The 18,040-nt window shown below is 41.4% G+C and overlaps 1 protein-coding gene across 2 annotated transcripts; it reads left to right on the top strand.

The window, feature by feature from the left end:
• The first annotated feature begins 1,515 nt into the window (after window positions 1-1,515).
• Window positions 1,516-16,719, top strand: NADSYN1 (NAD synthetase 1). Of its 2 annotated transcripts, XR_011151260.1 has the most exons (22): window positions 1,516-1,619; window positions 1,763-1,823; window positions 2,307-2,423; window positions 3,238-3,291; window positions 3,652-3,741; window positions 4,603-4,654; window positions 5,406-5,494; window positions 6,331-6,448; window positions 7,509-7,640; window positions 8,150-8,224; window positions 8,391-8,515; window positions 8,730-8,778; window positions 9,342-9,444; window positions 10,100-10,268; window positions 10,635-10,770; window positions 11,527-11,633; window positions 12,400-12,531; window positions 12,685-12,754; window positions 13,362-13,490; window positions 13,963-14,139; window positions 14,472-14,566; window positions 16,247-16,719. XR_011151260.1 is itself a non-coding variant. In XM_069016429.1 (21 exons), exons 1-21 carry the CDS (start codon window positions 1,535-1,537, stop codon window positions 16,298-16,300), a joined length of 2,124 nt encoding a protein of 707 aa, XP_068872530.1. In that variant the 5' UTR covers window positions 1,516-1,534; the 3' UTR covers window positions 16,301-16,719. The 2 variants fall into 2 exon arrangements, 1 of the variants encoding a protein (XP_068872530.1); XM_069016429.1 differs by lacking the exon at window positions 14,472-14,566.
• The last annotated feature ends 1,321 nt before the right edge of the window (window positions 16,720-18,040 follow it).

Below are 18,040 nucleotides of genomic sequence, written 5' to 3'. Positions count from 1 at the left end.
GGCCCGCGCGGAGCGGCCGCTCCTCCGGGGCTGCGCCGCCAGCACGGCCGGCAACGCGGGCGCGCAGAAGGCGCTTCGGCCGCCGGGCGGGAGGGATCGCTGCAGAAACCCAAACGTTCTGCAAGAGCGGGAATCGGTGTCCAAGGACATCGTTTACACCTGCACTTGGCTCACAACATCCCCCTGCAGCGCTGCGGGCTGGTTTCTTTAGGCGGCCACAGAGCCCTTCAAGGGAACTGGGCCGCCTTGACTTGTTAGCAAAGCGGCCACAGAGTCCCTAAATCAGTCTGGGCTGCCTGCAGTTGTTACTAAACTCCCCACATTGCACTGACCGTTCTGTGCAATTTCCAATGGCCCCGCAGAAAAAGACCTGGGGGTGGTGGCCAAGAGCTGCTGAACACGAGCCCAGGTGTGCCCAGGTGGCCAAGAAGGACATTGGCATCCTGGCCTGGGTCAGCAACAGTGCGGCCAGCAGGACCAGGGCAGTGACTGTCCCCCTTTTTTGGGCATCGCTGAGGCCCCACCTCGGATCGTGGGGTCAGTTTTGGGCACCTTAATCCAAGAGACTGAGGAGCAGGAGTGTGTCCAGAGAAGGGAATGGATCTGGGGCAGGTTCTGGAGCACAAGGAGCAGCAGAGGGAGCGGGGGCAGAGGGGGGGGCCTCAGCCTGGAGAAAAGGAGGTTTAAGGGGGGGGGGGATCTTCTTACACTCTACAACTCCCTGAAAGGAGGCTGTAGCCTGTAGGCTCTTCTCCCAAGAGACAAGCGACAGGACAGGAGGAAATGGCCTCAAGTCATGCCAAGGCTGGTTTAGATCGGATATTAAAAAGTTTCTTCATGGAAAGTGCTGCCAGGCATTGGAACGGACTGTCCAGGACAGTGGTGGTGTCACCATTGCTGGAGGTAAAAGCCGTGTAGAGCATAGATGTGGCACTTGGGGACATGCTTTAGTGGTGGGCTTGGCAGTGCTGTGTTAGTGGTTGGACTCAGTGATCTTAAAGGTCTTTTCCTACCTAAATGATTCTGATTCTAGTACAGAAAGAAGTTAGAATTCTGTGTGTAAGGCGGCTCACGGCAGCCAAGTATGTGATGAGGGACACAGGAGATTGGACTTTGAAGTCACTCTCTCTGGGGTCAGCACCCTGAGAGCTGCCGGGATGATGCTGAAATGTGAACAACACGCAGAACATCGGCACCCTGTTCCAGTTACTTTCAGCACTCACGCTCTGAACTCGGTTTGAGGGACACCTCTTAAAAAGGGCTAAGAAAGGGGCTAAGGCTGCACTCCCGTTATTCAGGGCTCTGGAGAGAAAAAACTGCGAAAACCGCGTACGGGTGTGCAGCAGCACACGCCGGCGGAGGAGCCACACCGGGGGTGGATACCGGGTCTGGATGGAGTGGATTCTTGAAGCGCTGACGGTGCAAGTGCTGCTGCCGGGGCCGGAGGAGGGACCGGGAGGAGCGGCCGGGGGAGGGACCGGCAGCCCCGGCCTGGCTCCGCCCCGGAAGCAGCGGGGAAGGCGGCGGGGCCGTCATGGGTCGGGCCGTGACCGTGGCCAGCTGCGCCCTCAACCAGTGGGCTCTGGACTTTGAGGGCAACCTGGAGAGGATTTTCAGAAGTGAGTGCCGAGATGGCTGGTTGCCCCCGGCCGTCAGGAAGCCTCTCCCGCTCCCTCCTTCCCTCCTTCCTTCCCTCCCTCCCAGGGGCGCAGCAGCGCAGCCCGTGCCTGTTTCACGCACTGCGCGCCCAACACTCTTCCAGGTATCGACATCGCCAAGAGAAAAGGAGCCCGGTACCGGCTTGGTCCAGAGCTCGAAATCTGGTAAGGGCGCTTTGCTGGCGCTGGATTTGGTGCGATTCCACTTAATTGTGGGAGAACAGTCAGGAAGAGCATCAGCCCTGTGGTGCTGCAGTGCCCAAAGCCGTGCTTACAGCATGCGGCTGTCGTGCAAAGAAAGCACTGTAGTTGTGAGCACAGGATTGGGTCTCTTCTCTTGGAAACCTGACTGGTAGCGATAATTTTTTGACCTATTTCAGTGAGTTTTCCCTCAGGGAAACTGTAGTGCTTTGATTTCTGCCTGGGCCCAGGCTGCTGTCCTTTAAAGGAATATATCATCCCCATGGGGTGATATAAAACGCCGCAGAGTTTTAAATGCTGTAAGTAGGGATGATGTTGACAGCACTGCTTCTTCATTTTCTATATAAATTACCCGTGTGGGTGAAATGTTCCCTGTCTGAAGTAGTTTTGGTTCTTTGGCTCTGATGCTGGTCTGGCTGAATTTTGATTTCTTGTTTTTATATGCAGTGGTTACGGCTGCTCAGATCACTATTATGAGTCAGACACACTGTTGCATTCGTTTCAAGTTCTGGAAAAGCTCTTGGAGTCTCCAGCTACTCAAGATATTATCTGTGATGTGGGAATGTAAGTTTTTTTTCTTTTGTATCTGTGATAAAGGGGTAAGTCGTTAGGGAATGCTGCTTGTGCCATGCTCTGGATAGCAAGGGCTCTGCACCAAACTTTTAAACATACCTTAGAAACTGCACTACTTTTCCCCTTTTAATTACCATGACCAGGACTGCAACATGCAAAACACTTTCTGAAAGATAATCCTTTCAAAGACTGCTGATGGCTGAGCCCTTCAAGTGAGAGATAGAATAATTACAGTTATATATTGGAAACATTAATGGCTGGGCCCTATTGCCACAGGTCAGACTCAAGGGGCTTTATAAATTGACTGTTTTGGAGGAATGTAGGGGCTTCTTTGACTGGCAGACATCTTAAAGCAACATAAGTGTATGTGAAAATCACTGAAGCCATTGTAAGTCTTGTGCTGACAGGGAAGGGTGGTAAATTATGTCTGTAAAATTATCGTGTCAGTATTGATATAAATGTGTAAAACTAGTTTGCTTTTGAACTGGGTTGGCAGTATCACAGGAGGTCATGTTTGATTAAATAACCTGGCCCAGCCATGGGGAATCTTCTGGTCTGCTCGTGTTCCTAAGGCTCAGGTAGTGGTTGATACATCTGAGACTGACAGCACAGCCACTAACTCTGATTTTTTCGAACAACTACTTTAACTAAAAAATTAGAAGCTAAAACTTGATACATTGTTTTGCTTGATTCCCTCTAGTGAGGTCTTACAAATAGTTTTTATGCAGTAAAGTAGATTCTGTAGCTTTTTATAATTTCATTTAGTGAGTGTAGTCACTGCTAATTTTGCTTCTTATTTTCACAGGCCTGTTCTGCACAGGAATGTTCGTTACAATTGTCGAGTGATCTTTTTAAATAAGTAAGTAGTTCTTGATGTGTTTTGTGAAGTAACACGTTATCTTTTCAGACACCAGTTTGGCCTTCAAGCAAGATTCTTCAGTGCTACGTTAGAATGATGGATTTATCTTCCTATTTGCTAAATTTTGAGAAAGACAACTAAGGTTTTTCATTATCTGTTTTTTCTTTTCTGAATTTGTAGAAACTAAATTCCCACTGCTTTCTGAAAGAGTTCAGAAAAACCCCTTGAGTCTGCAAACAGAAACTTTTAAAATGTTACATTATAAAAGAAAAAAAGGGATTAATCAGTGTTTGTATATAGCCTTGTTTGGCCGTACATCATGTCTTAACTCAGCTTTTCTGTTTTGTTTTGTGATTTAAGGAAGATTCTTCTGATCAGACCAAAAATATCACTGGCAAATGGAGGAAACTACAGGGAACTTAGATGGTTCACCCCATGGAGTAAAGCAAGGTATGCTGTCAGCTGTTAAAATTGTGTTAAAAAACACAGCTTGCCGTTTGCAGCCACAGCAGCAGGGTTGAAATATCTACAGCAAACCATCATTGGCTGCTACTGGGAGAGCAGCAAGACAGAGTCAGCCAAGCTACATGGTTGCAGCTTGGTTAGGAAGCTTATTGAGCAGTCAAACTCTGAGTTGCTGAGCTGGAAGAAAAAGTGGGGCTGCTTTATCCTACAACCAGTGTAAAGTGTCATTTTCCTGGTGTCTGCTTTCTAAGAACACCCAGCTCAGGGCTGGACGGGGCTGTGTTTGTCTGCTGGATTGCTGAAGCCCAGTACTGAACTGGCAAACACTGAAATGGATGAGCTCTGTCAAAGCTTTAACAACTGCAGAGAGTAAAAGTTACCTACCTTATGATGCTGCAGAATATGCCTGGCACTCACCTCTGATGCTGTGCACTCATCCTGCAGTCAGGGAATGCCTCCAAATTGAGGGTCGCAGTAAGGCACGTCTGGTCCATCCTCTGAGCCCCGGTCAGTTCTGAGCTGCTCATGTAGCAACCCTGCAAAAAGAGGAATTTCCATCTGGCATTTGACTTGCATGGTGTGTTCTTTGTTAGGTCTGGTTTCTAGCCAGGAGGAAGCATTGCTTACCATGCCTTTCTGAAGCATAGATGTTGCTATCTTAAAATGTTGGCATTTCTGATAAATTCCACAGAAAATATGATGGTATTTTTTTCATTTTTTAAACACACACAGCCCTGTACAACTTCAATACAGTTTCTTTAACCAACATTAGAAGGTGAGATGAGAACCAGTTTTTATGCTGTGCTTTATGTAATGATATATTCACAATGTGTAAACTTGATTTAGGCACGTGGAGGAATATTTTCTACCCAGGATAATTCAGGAAGTGACAGGACAGGTAAGTTGTTTTTTTTTAACTGTAGCATCTTCCAGATCCAGCAATTAAACACTGTAGGTCCCAAAATTCTGCTGCCAGTCAACGTTGTAGATTCATATGTTTCAGAGGTGGTTCTAAGTTATATAAAATGAGAGCATAATTTAACCTTATTTGTGTTAGTATGTGGCAGCAAAGCAAGTAAATTTTAAATCTCAGTTGTTTGTACATACAGAACCTTGACTGCCATATTTTGCACAATTTTGGTACTGAGTTTATCTGTGCTTGAGACTAGAATTGAGTGTGTGTTTTTAGGTTAAAAAAAATTAAAAAATCATTTAAACCTTCAGGAAGGTTTAAATTCAGAAAAATTCAGAAGGATCTAAAATTTATGTTAGTTCCCACTAAAGCATGAGTGTGATTCCTAGCAACAGACAGTTTCTGTTTTGTAGATTGTTTAATTCCTGTCCTTAAGCAAAGCACTGGATCTGAATACTACTGAAATTAAAACACAAAATTTCAATCAGTCCAGAGCTTTTTTTTTTTGTGTTTTTTTTTGTGTTTTTTTTTTTTGTTTTTTTTTTTTTTGTTTTTTTTTTTTTTTTCACAGACTTGGTATAAAATGAAGGAAGGTATAATGTGATTGATAGCGTGTCACTAATTTCACAGAAGTGAGCATTCGATTTTTACATTTTCTTAAGATTTGTAGTTGAATTTTTGAATTGAATAGCTTGTTCTACTCCATGTGTGTAAGAATGTTCTTGTTTTTCCTCAGGAAACTGTTCCTTTTGGGGATGCAGTGCTAGCAACCAAAGATACCTGCCTAGGGGCAGAAATATGTGAAGAACTTTGGGCACCAAACAGGTAAAGGAGAAGAGAAAATAAAAAGTAAACTAAAACATACCCTGGAGCTGCCTGAAATAAATGTTTGAGAAGATCTGCTTATTATTCTTCTATGTAATTTATCTTTCAGAAATTGCCAGTAAAATAAAATGTAATTAGGGGCAATGAATACATCATGGGAAAGACCTCACTAGGCTGGGTGCAGGATGGCAAAGAAATGTAGGTGGTTAAACGAAACCAATTCAAAACAGAGGCTAGGGGAGAAATACCAAAAAGAAGCAGAATGAAAAGAGTGACCTAAGGAAACAAATGACAGGAAACTACAGTGCTCACATTCCTGATATTTTTCCAAGTCTCCCAGTTACATTAATTTCCTTGTAACTGCAGAAGGTGTGGTGTGTCAAAGATGTGATTTTTTTTTTTGCATTTCTTTCTTATGACATTGGAAAAAGAAAAAAAGCAGTAAAAATCTTCTCCTTGTGGTTCTGTTTTTGGATTTACTAAGAGAAAAGGAAAATGGGACAACTGACCTTGCAGTGTATATCCATGTTGCCCTTTCAGACCAAGATTTTTAATTCTCTCTTTCTTTGAGACCTGGCCTTCTAAAGAGTAGAAGGCATTTCATTTAGAACAGAATGAGCAAAAGCCCTCCTGACCTCTGCAGCCACTGCTGGTCTTTGACAGAAGAGTTGTGCAATGCAAGAAAACATATTTTTGAAAGCCCTATCCTTGTTTGAGCTAAGGCATGCAGAAAACTGACAATGCCATAGATGTTTCTGTTTGTCAGTGATTTTTAGTAATATTTGCAGTTTCCACAGCACAGTAGTGATTTATTTTTGTGCCTTTTGCTTTGACAGCCCTCACATTGAGATGGGACTTGACGGCGTGGAAATTTTCACCAACTCTTCCGGGAGTCACCACGTGCTGCGGAAGGCTCATGCCCGGGTGGACCTGGTGAATTCTGCCACAGCAAAGGTGTGCACTTTTCTACTTTGAAAGTTCTGTTTGTTTTAAAAATGAGAAGACATTAAGTAATTGGACTGTAATCCTATCTAACAGTGATGGGGACAAAAATAAAGCAACGAGTGTACATTACACTGTGAAAAAGCTGCTTTGTCATTGTAATTTAACATGGTTTGCTTATATTTAACAGTATCTGCTCTCTCCTCTGATATCCGAACACAGCTTCTGTCATCACCTTCCTGCTCTTCCCAACCTCAATTTGAACTCAGAATTTCAATTTAGAAGTGCAGCTCTCTGTTTGGCATGAAGGAATTGATGCCATGACGATTTTTTGCCTTTTCTTTTATATACCCTTTTATATAGCTTTTATGTATCCTCAGTGCTTTTAGCATGCACGTTTGTAATTCCTTAAGCTTGATAACTTAGCATAGTCCTAATATTCCGTTAAGCCAGGAGACCAAACATCCTGGAGGCCTCACAGCTGGGGCCAGAAAGTCCTATGCTATCCTGAGAAACCAAGGTCCTCTCTAGAATACATCCTGCAAACTAAGATAGGCCCATCCAAGGGGGAATTCCTCAGGATGGGGGGATATCACGCTATTCATTTAAGCTTCTCATTGGGGAATCTTTGTTAGATATGCTAATTTTCAAGGTCTATAGGTTGTATATACACGGTGTGTGCATTTTGGGGGCTGCATTTTGGGTGCGTTCCGGGGGGCGCATTTCGGGCGAATTTTCGGTGTGCATTTCGACACATTCCACCTGGATGGAGTTGTGCACCTAAGGATCCTTAATTAAATACTGAAGTAAAAACCCCTTTTCCCTTAAACCGTGTTTGGTTCTTAATTTTAAGACCAGGGGAAGGCAACAGAATGACTCTTGCTACTAACAGAGACTCCTGTCAAGAGAGAATCCCAGCCATAAATCACTTATGATGTACAGGGAGAGGAAGTGTGTAAAAAGAGCATGAACAGAGAAGTAACATTTTGATTTTTAAATCCTGTCAGGTGCTATATTCTGAACTGCCTTTTTTTTTCCTTTTTCTTTCCCTGTATGTTTGTTTCCCTGGCAGAATGGTGGGATATATATTTTAGCAAACCAGAAAGGCTGTGATGGTGATCGTCTGTATTACGATGGCTGTGCCATGATTTCCATGAATGGAGAAACAGTTGCACAAGGATCCCAGTTTTCACTCGATGATGTGGTAATGTATCCACCCTATAGCTGCTAGTACATTTGTGCTCAACGCTTCCCAGACATTCCAGACTATAGGTCCATGTCTCTAGACTTAAAAGGGTGTATTTAATTATGCTATTCAGCTAGATCCAAGTGTTTTTCTAGTCAAATTACCTACAGTAGCTCTCCTGCTTTTGTGAGGAAGGAAGAACTGTCATAGTGGAATAACTTCATGAAAACATTTTTGTTTGCAATCACCATGAGGAGGAGAGACCCTGTTAATTTACATTCCCTTATCTAAAGGAAGAAAGGGCAAAGACTGCAATGTTCTAATTATGACCCAGTTTTGTAGACACAAGGTTTCACTTTGATTTCAGAAAAAGGTAGATTTGTCATCTAGGTTTCCTCACAATATGTGCCAGATCCATCTCTTTCCCCAGTAAAGTTTCTTGCCTTTTCCTTTGCCACAGCTGTTGCTGAATCTTTTGCCAAGCATCGTTTGTGTAGAGTGATCTAATGTTGAAAGCCTTTTCATAGGAGGTGCTGGTTGCCACTCTGGACCTGGAAGATGTTCGAAGTTACAGAGCAGAGATTTCATCTCGTAACTTGGCGGTGAGAACTCCTTGTGTTTGTAAGGTGTGCCAAGTCTGAATAGTTACTGAATGTAAAAAGTGTTTGCGTTGTCTTGATTTTCACAGTATCTTAGAGATGTGATGTTTTATAGGTATATGCTACATTAAAATTGGTGTCTTCTGAATTCTTCTGTACTATTGCTTAGGCAAGTAAAGTGAATCCTTATCCCAGGGTAAAAGTGAATTTTGCTCTGTCGTGTCCTGACGATGTAGCTGTTCCTACTTGTGTGCCAATCCAGTGGAGACATCATAGTCCCGAGGAGGAGATCAGGTAATCAAACACTCAATCTGCTGCTTGAAAATTATTTTGATTAAAAAAAAAAAAAACCAACCAAAATTTAAACAAACCAAAGAAAGAGATAAACATAAGATGTTGTTTAAATTTAAGTAAAGGAAGTCTCTGATTGGAAGACCACAGTAAATATGTTGACTTGCTTAGGTGTTATTCCCCAACCTTCTTAAACAATCATGTTCTGTAATTTCAGCCTTGGACCTGCATGTTGGCTCTGGGACTATTTAAGGCGCAGCAAACAGGTAAGAACAACTGGGTTTGTTTTTCCCTTGGCATACACAGCTTCTTTTGTGCCACAGGGACAATCCAAATTGCCATCCTGTGCTACTGGTAATCCAAACTGGTGTTAGTCCAAGGTGCAGAGTTTGAGCTTTTAAAGCAGCTCATTCAGACTTAAAAATCGTGTTCCAAGTCTGACTTCAGTATGCTCTGTGCACCCTTCCCTTAGGAATTGTGCTTTCTTGAGTGTGCCAGAGTGGTGTGAAGTAGTAATTCAGTGTAATAGTAAAGTATATATGAAAAATGCAATCCTTTTTATTAGCTTTTCTGTCTTACTAGAGGGTGAAGACAACTGGAATTTTTTCTAGCCAAAGGGCTTTACACTGACTACTTGTTTGATTACCCAGTTAATGAGAGTTTAAGAGGATTTGCTCTGGGTGGTTTGTTCTGTTTTTCCCCAGTAGAATATAAACAAACTTGAACAATGCACCTGTCACTCTTCTACAGGAGTGTGTTCCTGAGAAGTACAATACATATTTTTTTCTAATTTTGCTATGTGGAACCTCTTCCTTGCTCTGTTTTCAAGGCAGGATTTCTCCTACCTCTGAGTGGTGGAATTGACAGCTCTGCTACAGCTTGCATCGTGTATTCCATGTGTCACCAGGTTTGCCTGGCAGTCAAGAATGGCAGTAAGTAGATCTGTGTGTCTGGCCAGCCATACCCACTAATGGTTGTGGACAAGCTAATATTAGCTGGGTGCAGTAGCTGCAAGAGCTTATTAATGGCAGACCTTTTTCCTGTTGTTCTAATGGAGTTCTTTGTATCTCTTCAGAAATTCCAGCAAAAATGTGTGTCCAGATTCTCTGAATTGGCTTAGTAGTTTTTGTTTTGGGTTTAAGAATTGGATGTGGAACTTAGACTAGTTTCTGTCTAGAGCATTGTTCAAATGTTGGCTGATGTAGTTTTCAGTTTATTCTGAAAATTTTCCCCTTCTAATTAAAACCAGCACTACATGGTTAGGGATGGCTGAAGTTCTTAAACTGGCTTTAAGCAGACTTTATGCTTTTAGCTAAGTCTTTGTACATACTGGATTGTGTTTTCTGTGAAAATTCTTCAGTAGATCAAATGGATTTAATATTTCTGTGCTCAAAATCAGGAGCAAAATCAGTAATTCTTTTATTTGATAGATGAAATTTTTTTTGGGGAGGTAGATGTAGTCATCTTATTTGTCAGGTGCACTGTAAAGCTTAATTGGAATACAAGGGATGCACAAGATATTTGCATATCCTTGGTAGGAGGAGCACAATAATTTCCACTCCTGTGTTTCTTTTGCTCTGTCCTCAGATGCAGATGTGCTGGCTGATGCACGCAGGATTGTGAATGATGAGACCTACATCCCTCAGGATCCTCGGGAATTGTGCAAGCGTGTCTTCACCACGTGCTACATGGCTAGTGAGAACTCCTCCCAGGATACCTGCAACAGGGCTAAACTGCTGGCTGAGCAAATAGGCAGGTACAAGCTGTGAAGTGCTGGGAAAAAAAATCATGTTCTGGCAAGGACTTGCACCTAAAATGTTCAACCTTGAAAATGGGAAAAAAATGAGAGAGCAATAGGAGGTGGGTTAAGTAGGAATGTTACAGATATTATTACTTAAGTGTTAAAGTCAGGCAAACTTAGAAGCATTTGGCAAAGGACATGGAATTTTGGAAACAGACTCTGAAAAGCGTTATTCTTTCCTAAGTTTCTTCGTACCAGATCTGAGATTTTAGTGGCCTTAAAACCTCATTTGATGGGTGGATTTGTTTGGGGTTTTTTTTAGTGGTATTTTATATAGTCAGATTGTGCTAGTTGAGTCACTTGTGCTTGAATTCTTCTCAGCTATCACATCAACCTGAACATTGATGCAGCTGTGAAAGCTGTCGTGGGGATCTTCAGTGTGGTGACAGGTCGAACTCCCCGTTTTTCTGTCTATGGAGGGAGCAGCAGAGAGAGCCTGGCACTCCAGAATGTGCAGGTGTGTGCCCTGTAGGCTGAATCAGGTCAGACTCCTTTGGTTTTGTGGGTTTTGGTTTGTTTTTTTTTGTTTTTCCCAACCAACCAGCAACTCTGCTTTAGTTCTGAGTGTTGGTTATCCTGTTTGATAGTTTTTGTTAATTTGAGGACTTGGTCTTTATTCCTCTGTTACTGGAGAAATCCAGCTGTTTGCTCTGTAAACAAACATTGAATCCTTTATCAGCATTTTGGCAACAGGAGAGGCTTTAGTCACAGAGGAGTGTGGGTATTTCCTTAATATCACCCACAATTGTGGCTGGAGCTGGAGGCTGGATCCCAGGTTGGTTTTGTATTACTGCCATCCTCAGAAAAAGCTGAGTTTCAGAATGGGGACAAAAGCAAAGTAAACTTTTTACAAATGTTGTGTATTAGACCAGAGGGATTTATTTACTCCATAAAAAAGTACGGTTTGTCTGCATACTTCATCCCTCATGGTTCCTTTTTAGTGCTTGTAGGAGATAGAAAATGGCAACTACTCCCCAGTTTGCAGGTCAGGCCAGGAGAAACTTCCTCAGTCTGTGGCAGTAGCAGATACTGAACCCAGATTTCCTGTGTGTGTTCAGCATTTTCTCCACAAGACCATCCTTCTTGAAGTTACACTTACCCTGCCCACAGTTTGTTCTTCATGAGTTTGTTTAGACAATTGATTAATAAAAGTGACTGGGGAGAAATCACTCTGCTGTGTAGATTTTGCTTTCCTTTTCATTTTGCTTTGCAGGCTAGAATAAGAATGGTCATCGCCTACCTCTTTGCTCAGCTGACACTGTGGGCTCGTGGAATGCCAGGGGGACTGCTGGTGCTGGGATCAGCCAATGTGGATGAGAGGTTGGTGAAAATTAGGAATCCAAACCCAGGTGGAGCAGGACACTGTCATTTCATTGCAACTCTACCAAATCCCAGTGCAGATTATTACTCAGAAGCGGTAACAACCTAAGAATAGACCGGTAACAGTGAAATCAGTGAAAACAGTTGAATCAGCCTGAATGGGAAATTGTGTGTTTTTCAGAGGTTTAGCCAAAGTATTGCTATAGCTCTGCCATAAAATGCTGTTTTCAGTAGAGCTTATTTGTGCATTCACTAGGCTAACTTCCCAATTTGTTGTATTTTCAATTACTGTATTAGGAATTAAAATGTGAACTTTGAGCTGAAAAACAGACTTTAAAATCTGGAGTACTGTTATTAGAGCTGAGTATTTGAAGGTTAGAGCAATCTCTGTAAGACTGTGGGAGTGGTAACCTCTAAAGCTGTGAGACTACTGTGTGCTGGTTCTGTGGGTGTTTTGAGATTTATTGTTTTAATTGGTCAGCACAGTATTTTAGTTGTTTTGCACATACTGTCTCATCATGGACAGTTTTGCAGTGCTTTATGATTGTTTAAAGTATCATCTTCTGGGAATTTCATGGCTTTAGGATAGCCCTGTTGCAATTAAACATGTTTGCCCTTTAGGTATAAATATGTTATACCAATCTGCAGTCTGTTTCTCCCTTTCTTTATGCTACATATAAATTCTCTATAGTGTCAAGGATTATATATTATGCTACAGTTACATTACTATTTACTCTTGCTGGATAAAATTTCCTGTCTTGCTCAGTCTCCGTGGTTACTTGACCAAGTACGACTGCTCCAGTGCTGATATCAACCCCATTGGTGGCATCAGCAAGACTGATTTGAAGAACTTCATTCAGTATTGCATTGAAAACTTCCAGCTCACAGCCCTCAGAAGGTGAGCAGTGATTCAGTGACTGTGTTTGTTAATTCCACTGCAGGAACTGTGTGAGCCAGCTGCTTTGTTTTGGCGATGAAGCACTGCTGTAACAAACCAGCACTCATTAGTCTGCATAGAATCCATGGCTTTCCTTTTCCCTCTCCCTTACAGTATCATGTCAGCTCCACCCACGGCAGAGTTGGAGCCCCTGGTGGATGGACAAGTAGCTCAAACTGATGAGGTAATGGGCAGTGCCTTTAAAATGATCTTGTAAGCCTTACCCCAAAATCTGGGTTTTGTCCAATAACTGTTGTTTACTCTTGTATGTATCCATGCTTATTGACAAGCATGTTATAAACAGTCTCAAAGCTGCCAACAAGGCATTAGTTTCCCACACCTGCCCTATCTGTGTTGACAATAGTTTCCAAAACAGCAAAGTAACATTTTTGAATTATTTTAGATTTTTGGACACTTAGAAGGAAGGGTGTTGTAAAATTCAGTTTGTTTTAAGTTTTTTTTAATATCAAAAGAAAGTCAGGGCCTTACTGCTATGGAAATGACTGGTGGCAAAGCCCTCTTCTTCCCACACCCTTCTCTTTGCTGTCCCTTTGGAAAAGAGAGGACTGATAAAATTACCTCTGTGGGCTCCAATCTACCAATTTGGAGAGATTCCAGTGGGGTTTTTTATTTCTGCTCATAATATTACTATGTCTTTTTGACATTGACAACTTCATTTTGGTGTTTCTTTGATTTAACTGGGTTATTTTAATTGCCCCATAAAAGTATTAATTAAAATTTGCATAGTTAAGATTTTCAGTGACTTTCTTTGTATGTGTGTGTGTTTTCAGGCAGATATGGGGATGACATATGCAGAGCTCTCAGTCTATGGGAAACTAAGGAAAATTGCAAAGGCTGGACCATACAGTATGTTCTGTAAGCTGATTACTATGTGGAAGGAAATTTGTACTCCAAGAGAGGTAAGATACCAAAGAGAAAAAAAAAATCAAATTGTTTAATGTTTTTGCCAAAATAGAGTATGTTTGGAGAAAGGTCAGGTGCCTTTTAACTGAAAGGAATAGTTTCATTATTTTGTGTTTAGAGATTATTCTACAGCTGCAGCAGAATATGCTGGAAAAGCTGGTCTGCATCTCTTAAATGGAGTTTGTTGTCTTGTGTTGCAAATTGTTAAAACAGTAATTGGGTAGTTTGAAAATAATTACTTCAGAACTATACCTCAAGGGGAAAATATTTCTCTGAAATACAGATGACCAACTACTCTTGAAGCCTTTGGTTATATGTCTTGAGACAAAAGATGGCTCTTGCTTTGAAAGAATATCTAGACTGTGTAAAGGGAGAAAACAGTCTCAAAAATACTGTTTTCCTCTAAATCTTTTAATTAAAATACTAAGAAACTTCATCTGATTAAAACCTATATTCTTTGTACACCAGGTGGCATCCAAGGTTAAGCATTTCTTCAGGATGTATTCAGTCAACAGGCACAAAATGACCACCCTCACCCCTTCCTACCACGCTGAAAACTACAGTCCAGACGACAACCGATTTGACCTGAGGCCTTTCCTCTACAACACCTCATGGTCCTGGCAGTTCAGGTGTATAGATAAACAGGTAAATGCCCTCTGCTTCTGGGATGGTTTTATACTTAAATTATTCACAGTGGGTCCAGCTTGTTTCCAGTGAATCTCCAGCAAAAGACAGCTAGCATTTAGGGTAGTAGTTACTACAGAAATGACTGTGATTGTTCTTTTCACATAACTGTGAGGCTAAATCCTCTGATTTCAGTGTAGGCTGTTTGGGTTCTTTTTTGTTATCCTGCTATGAAAACAAGAAAAAGAAAAAATAAAGGAATAGATGTACTGCGGCCAGAAACTAATAGGTGTACCCAGACTCATGAAGTCCTGTGCTAATGGGAAAAACAAGCTTTTGTGTTTTGGTTTCAGTTCAGGACCTGTCTGAAGGGATCTGCTTAATTGCAGAATTAAGACTTGACCTACATCAGCATGGGGAAAGCCACTGTAAGAGGCAGCAATTCACTGTGAGTGCTTCTCCCACCTCCTTCTGCAACAATTCCTTTTTTGAATCTCAAGGTGGTTGACTCACAAATACGTGTTTGCTCAAACACAGCAGCAGTAATGGTACCGTGCTCAGTTTGAGCACTGTGAGGTGGGGAGGGGCTCAGGCAATTATTGGAACCATGCTTAACGTTTTGTAGTTTTTAGTCACCCCTTCAAACTCATTTTAATGCCTCTTTTATGGCAGAAGTGCTGGGTGAAGAATTTTAGCACCTTGAAGTTTTTTTCTGCCAGAGATTTTACACTCCAGTTGCTTTTAAGAATATGTTTAAACATGTAATAAAATATTAATTCCTTCATCTGAGAAATGCCAGACATGTTGTAATAGTGTTTTACTACCTTGAAACCTGGGATAAAAGCTACCATGTGCAGTACTTTATTGTAAAGTATGAATGGTGGGAGATTTTTTACATCATATTGGACTTTTTCCCACTGGAGTCCAGGACAAAAGTTCTTTTGGCCTCTGTGGGAGTCAGGCAAAATGTTTTTGTAGGGTCTGGACCAAAATGTAATGATATTATGCTTACAGTAAATTTGATTAAGGTCTTTTAATGATGCAGGGTATTGTTACACTCTTTAACTAGATTTGTATGTAATAGCAGTTGTGCTATGCAACTTATTCCTGAAAACTGGGAGACAAGTTTGGGGAAGATTTTATTGTGTAGGCAACAGTAATCTGAACTGATAACTCCTGCAGCTCTTTGCAAGACTGGAAAATAATAACTTGCAATGGTTTGAGTCAAATCTGCCCTATTCAAGAAATGGAATAGGGTAAGAGCTGCCTCTGATCATAGATGTTCAGCACAATTGTAATTCTGAAGAGAATCACTCTCTTGGACAGTGTCTCACTCATCATTCTGCTCCTGGGACTCAATCTGCACTTAAGATTTTTCTGGCATAGTAACAGGACTGTGGAAATATGGCATAAACTTGACATAAAACCCACCTTTAGTTAGGTAATGCCAGGTTTTCCTGTGGGAGAGTCATGTTTCAGCTTGAGCTCATTTGTAAATGGAAACAATTTGGAGTGCTAATGATAGAGAAATCTGTTGGATTTGTAGAAAGTACTTTTCTGCTTTGGATGTCTGTAGTGTAGTCAAGCCAGTTTAGTTATCCACTCATTTTTAGTGCAAAATTCCCTTTGTGTTTGCTGCAGAAGGAACAGGGGTAAAAGGAAGTTGAGATCATAGCATTTACTGGGAATTGCCAGATTTGTTCTTGGAGTCTTAATGTCATTCAGCTCTGCCTGGCTGAAGGGGCTTAGAGCAACCCGAGGAACTCCAGCAGCACTGTCTGTAGCTTCTGCCTTGGAGTTGTGTCTGAAGTGAAGGATTTGTGGTCAGAGCATGCACTTCCAGGTGCCAAAATGTTCACTGGGATTTTAATAGCTGGCATAATTTGAAGGAACTGTGATGCAGCTCAAAAGAAAGCTGGCACATCTACCCAAAGGATGAGCTATCTGCAGGCTCTCTTCTGCGTTTTCCAGTGTCACACCACAAGATTAGCTGCATTTGGACAAACCAAAAGATTTATCCACTTCATAAAAACCTGATCTTTGTGTGTCACTTTTACAACCAGTAGCAGATGCTGATGGAAGCATCAGCTTATTTTTGCTATTGAATTGGTTTCCTTTTTACTTGCAGGTATCCAAGCTAGAAGAAAAGGAAGGAATTTCTGTAGTTGAAGATGTGGACTGACTTTGTGTCCTATTTAACTGTGGTAATTAATTTGCCAAACAGAATGTTCAAAACTGGATTATACTGTGATAATGAGCAGGGATGACCTACTCAACAATTCTTGAGCTGACCATCGTAATCAATTTTTTTTATTGACTCTCTGTTTTACTCCCAATATACTTAAAACTGTAGTTTGGCTAAGGAATAATTTATTAAGGATTTTCTTCAACTTCTTGAGTTAATTGCCTTTCATTTAAAATATTTGGATAAACCCATCATAAATAAATCCAGGGTAGTATTTTGTTTGGTTCTGATAATTTGGATATGACTTTTGAGTAACATTCAACTGAATGTGTAAAATTTTAACAATTCTGGCATGTGCTGTTGAGGGGGAAATACTCACCTTACTTTGCAATAAACTTGTAATTTTGTCATGCTAATTGACTCAGTTCTTATTTTACATGTTTTTTATTTACCTAGCACTGGCTTTGTGGACTGGTCCAGTGTTTTGAATGGCCACATAATGTCTAACTCAGCAACGCATTGGAAGCATGTCTATCTTGAAGCAGATTGGTAATCTCCATGTTAATGGGATCAAAATTAGAGTTCAGCTTCTTGTTTTGTTTGAATATTGCAGAATGAAGTATAAAACCAGCATCCTCTGAGCTCAATTAGAGTGTTACCCACATCCCACCTAGAGCTTGCAAAAACTTCATTTTTAGCTTCATGACTTCAGCTGATCTTTTAAATGTGTTCAGTGCTGTGGAGCAATAAAAAAGGATAGGCTTGTTCCTTTGCCTGAGTCCCTTTTCTGCTTTTTCATTTAATGTTTGGCTGTTTCCATTTCTTTTTTAAACCTTGATTTGAAAGGTGTAGTTTTAATAGGGAAGACTAGAAATACATTTCTGCAGTTCTGGGCAAAAAACATTTTAACTGCAACAACAGGAGATCTTAGGTCCAGTAAGACTTCTGTTAAAATAGTCCTACATTGTGTTAGTGGAAAATGTCTGCTAAAAAGGGCACATTCTCCACATTGGTTTTCTACAACTCAGGAGTGATTCACTTGGAGTTAAGGATGCTGCATTGTTCACTGTGTGTTTGTTATATGGTACTGATTTAAATGCACAACTAACTTACCTTAATGGGTGCTGCTGGTACAAAGAATGGAAAACCCCAGCTGGAATTTGCCTTCCTTCACAGTTAGTTGGGCACTCCACTTCCCATTCCAGCCTGAGGGAGTGGATGAATTTTGAGCAGAAGTTCAAGAAGTTGTTGTACATTTGAAGACTTCTTTCTTTCTTCCAGAAGTTACTGGCTGCTCTTTCTTGACAATCACAGAAGAGGAAAGAGGAGACATTTGCTTTCATTCAAATATAAATTAATAGCAAAAAACCCCCAGTATTTACATGTGTTTCCTGTTAGTGTTGTTACCTTATTTCAGACACTTAGTGAAGGGACACTTGTCTCTCTTAGCAATGGCATTTACAGCATGTGTACCAATTACATGTTATTTCTTGCCTGCTAATGCTGACTACAGATTGTACCAGGCCCCCCCTATTATCCTTTTACTATCCAGAAATCCTCACTGTGTCTGTTCCATCTGATGCCTCTAGTTTAACTGTTACCAACACTAACTCCAATTTTATCAGTGCATTTTTGCCTACTGAGAATGGGAAATAATTCCAAGGTGTCGCTGCTGATGTTCTCTTTTTACTGGGGACAACTTGTATTGGGTTTGTGTGGCCAGGGTTTAGTGGGGGA

The sequence above is a fragment of the Aphelocoma coerulescens genome, chromosome 5 (genome assembly GCF_041296385.1).
Source record: "Aphelocoma coerulescens isolate FSJ_1873_10779 chromosome 5, UR_Acoe_1.0, whole genome shotgun sequence".
Taxonomy (NCBI): Eukaryota; Metazoa; Chordata; class Aves; order Passeriformes; family Corvidae; genus Aphelocoma; species Aphelocoma coerulescens.
The sequence above is the reverse complement of the archived record's forward strand: the minus strand, read 5'-3'. Positions and strand labels throughout refer to the sequence as shown.

Bases quoted from the DNA above. Each gene is read 5' to 3' on its own strand.
- NADSYN1 (XM_069016429.1), top strand. From the start codon at position 1,535: ATGGGTCGGGCCGTGACCGTGGCCAGCTGCGCCCTCAACCAGTGGGCT. The intron at 6,449-7,508 runs GTGTGCACTTTT...TTTCCCTGGCAG, and splicing joins TGAATTCTGCCACAGCAAAG to AATGGTGGGATATATATTTT. The intron at 12,755-13,361 runs GTAATGGGCAGT...GTGTGTTTTCAG, and splicing joins AAGTAGCTCAAACTGATGAG to GCAGATATGGGGATGACATA.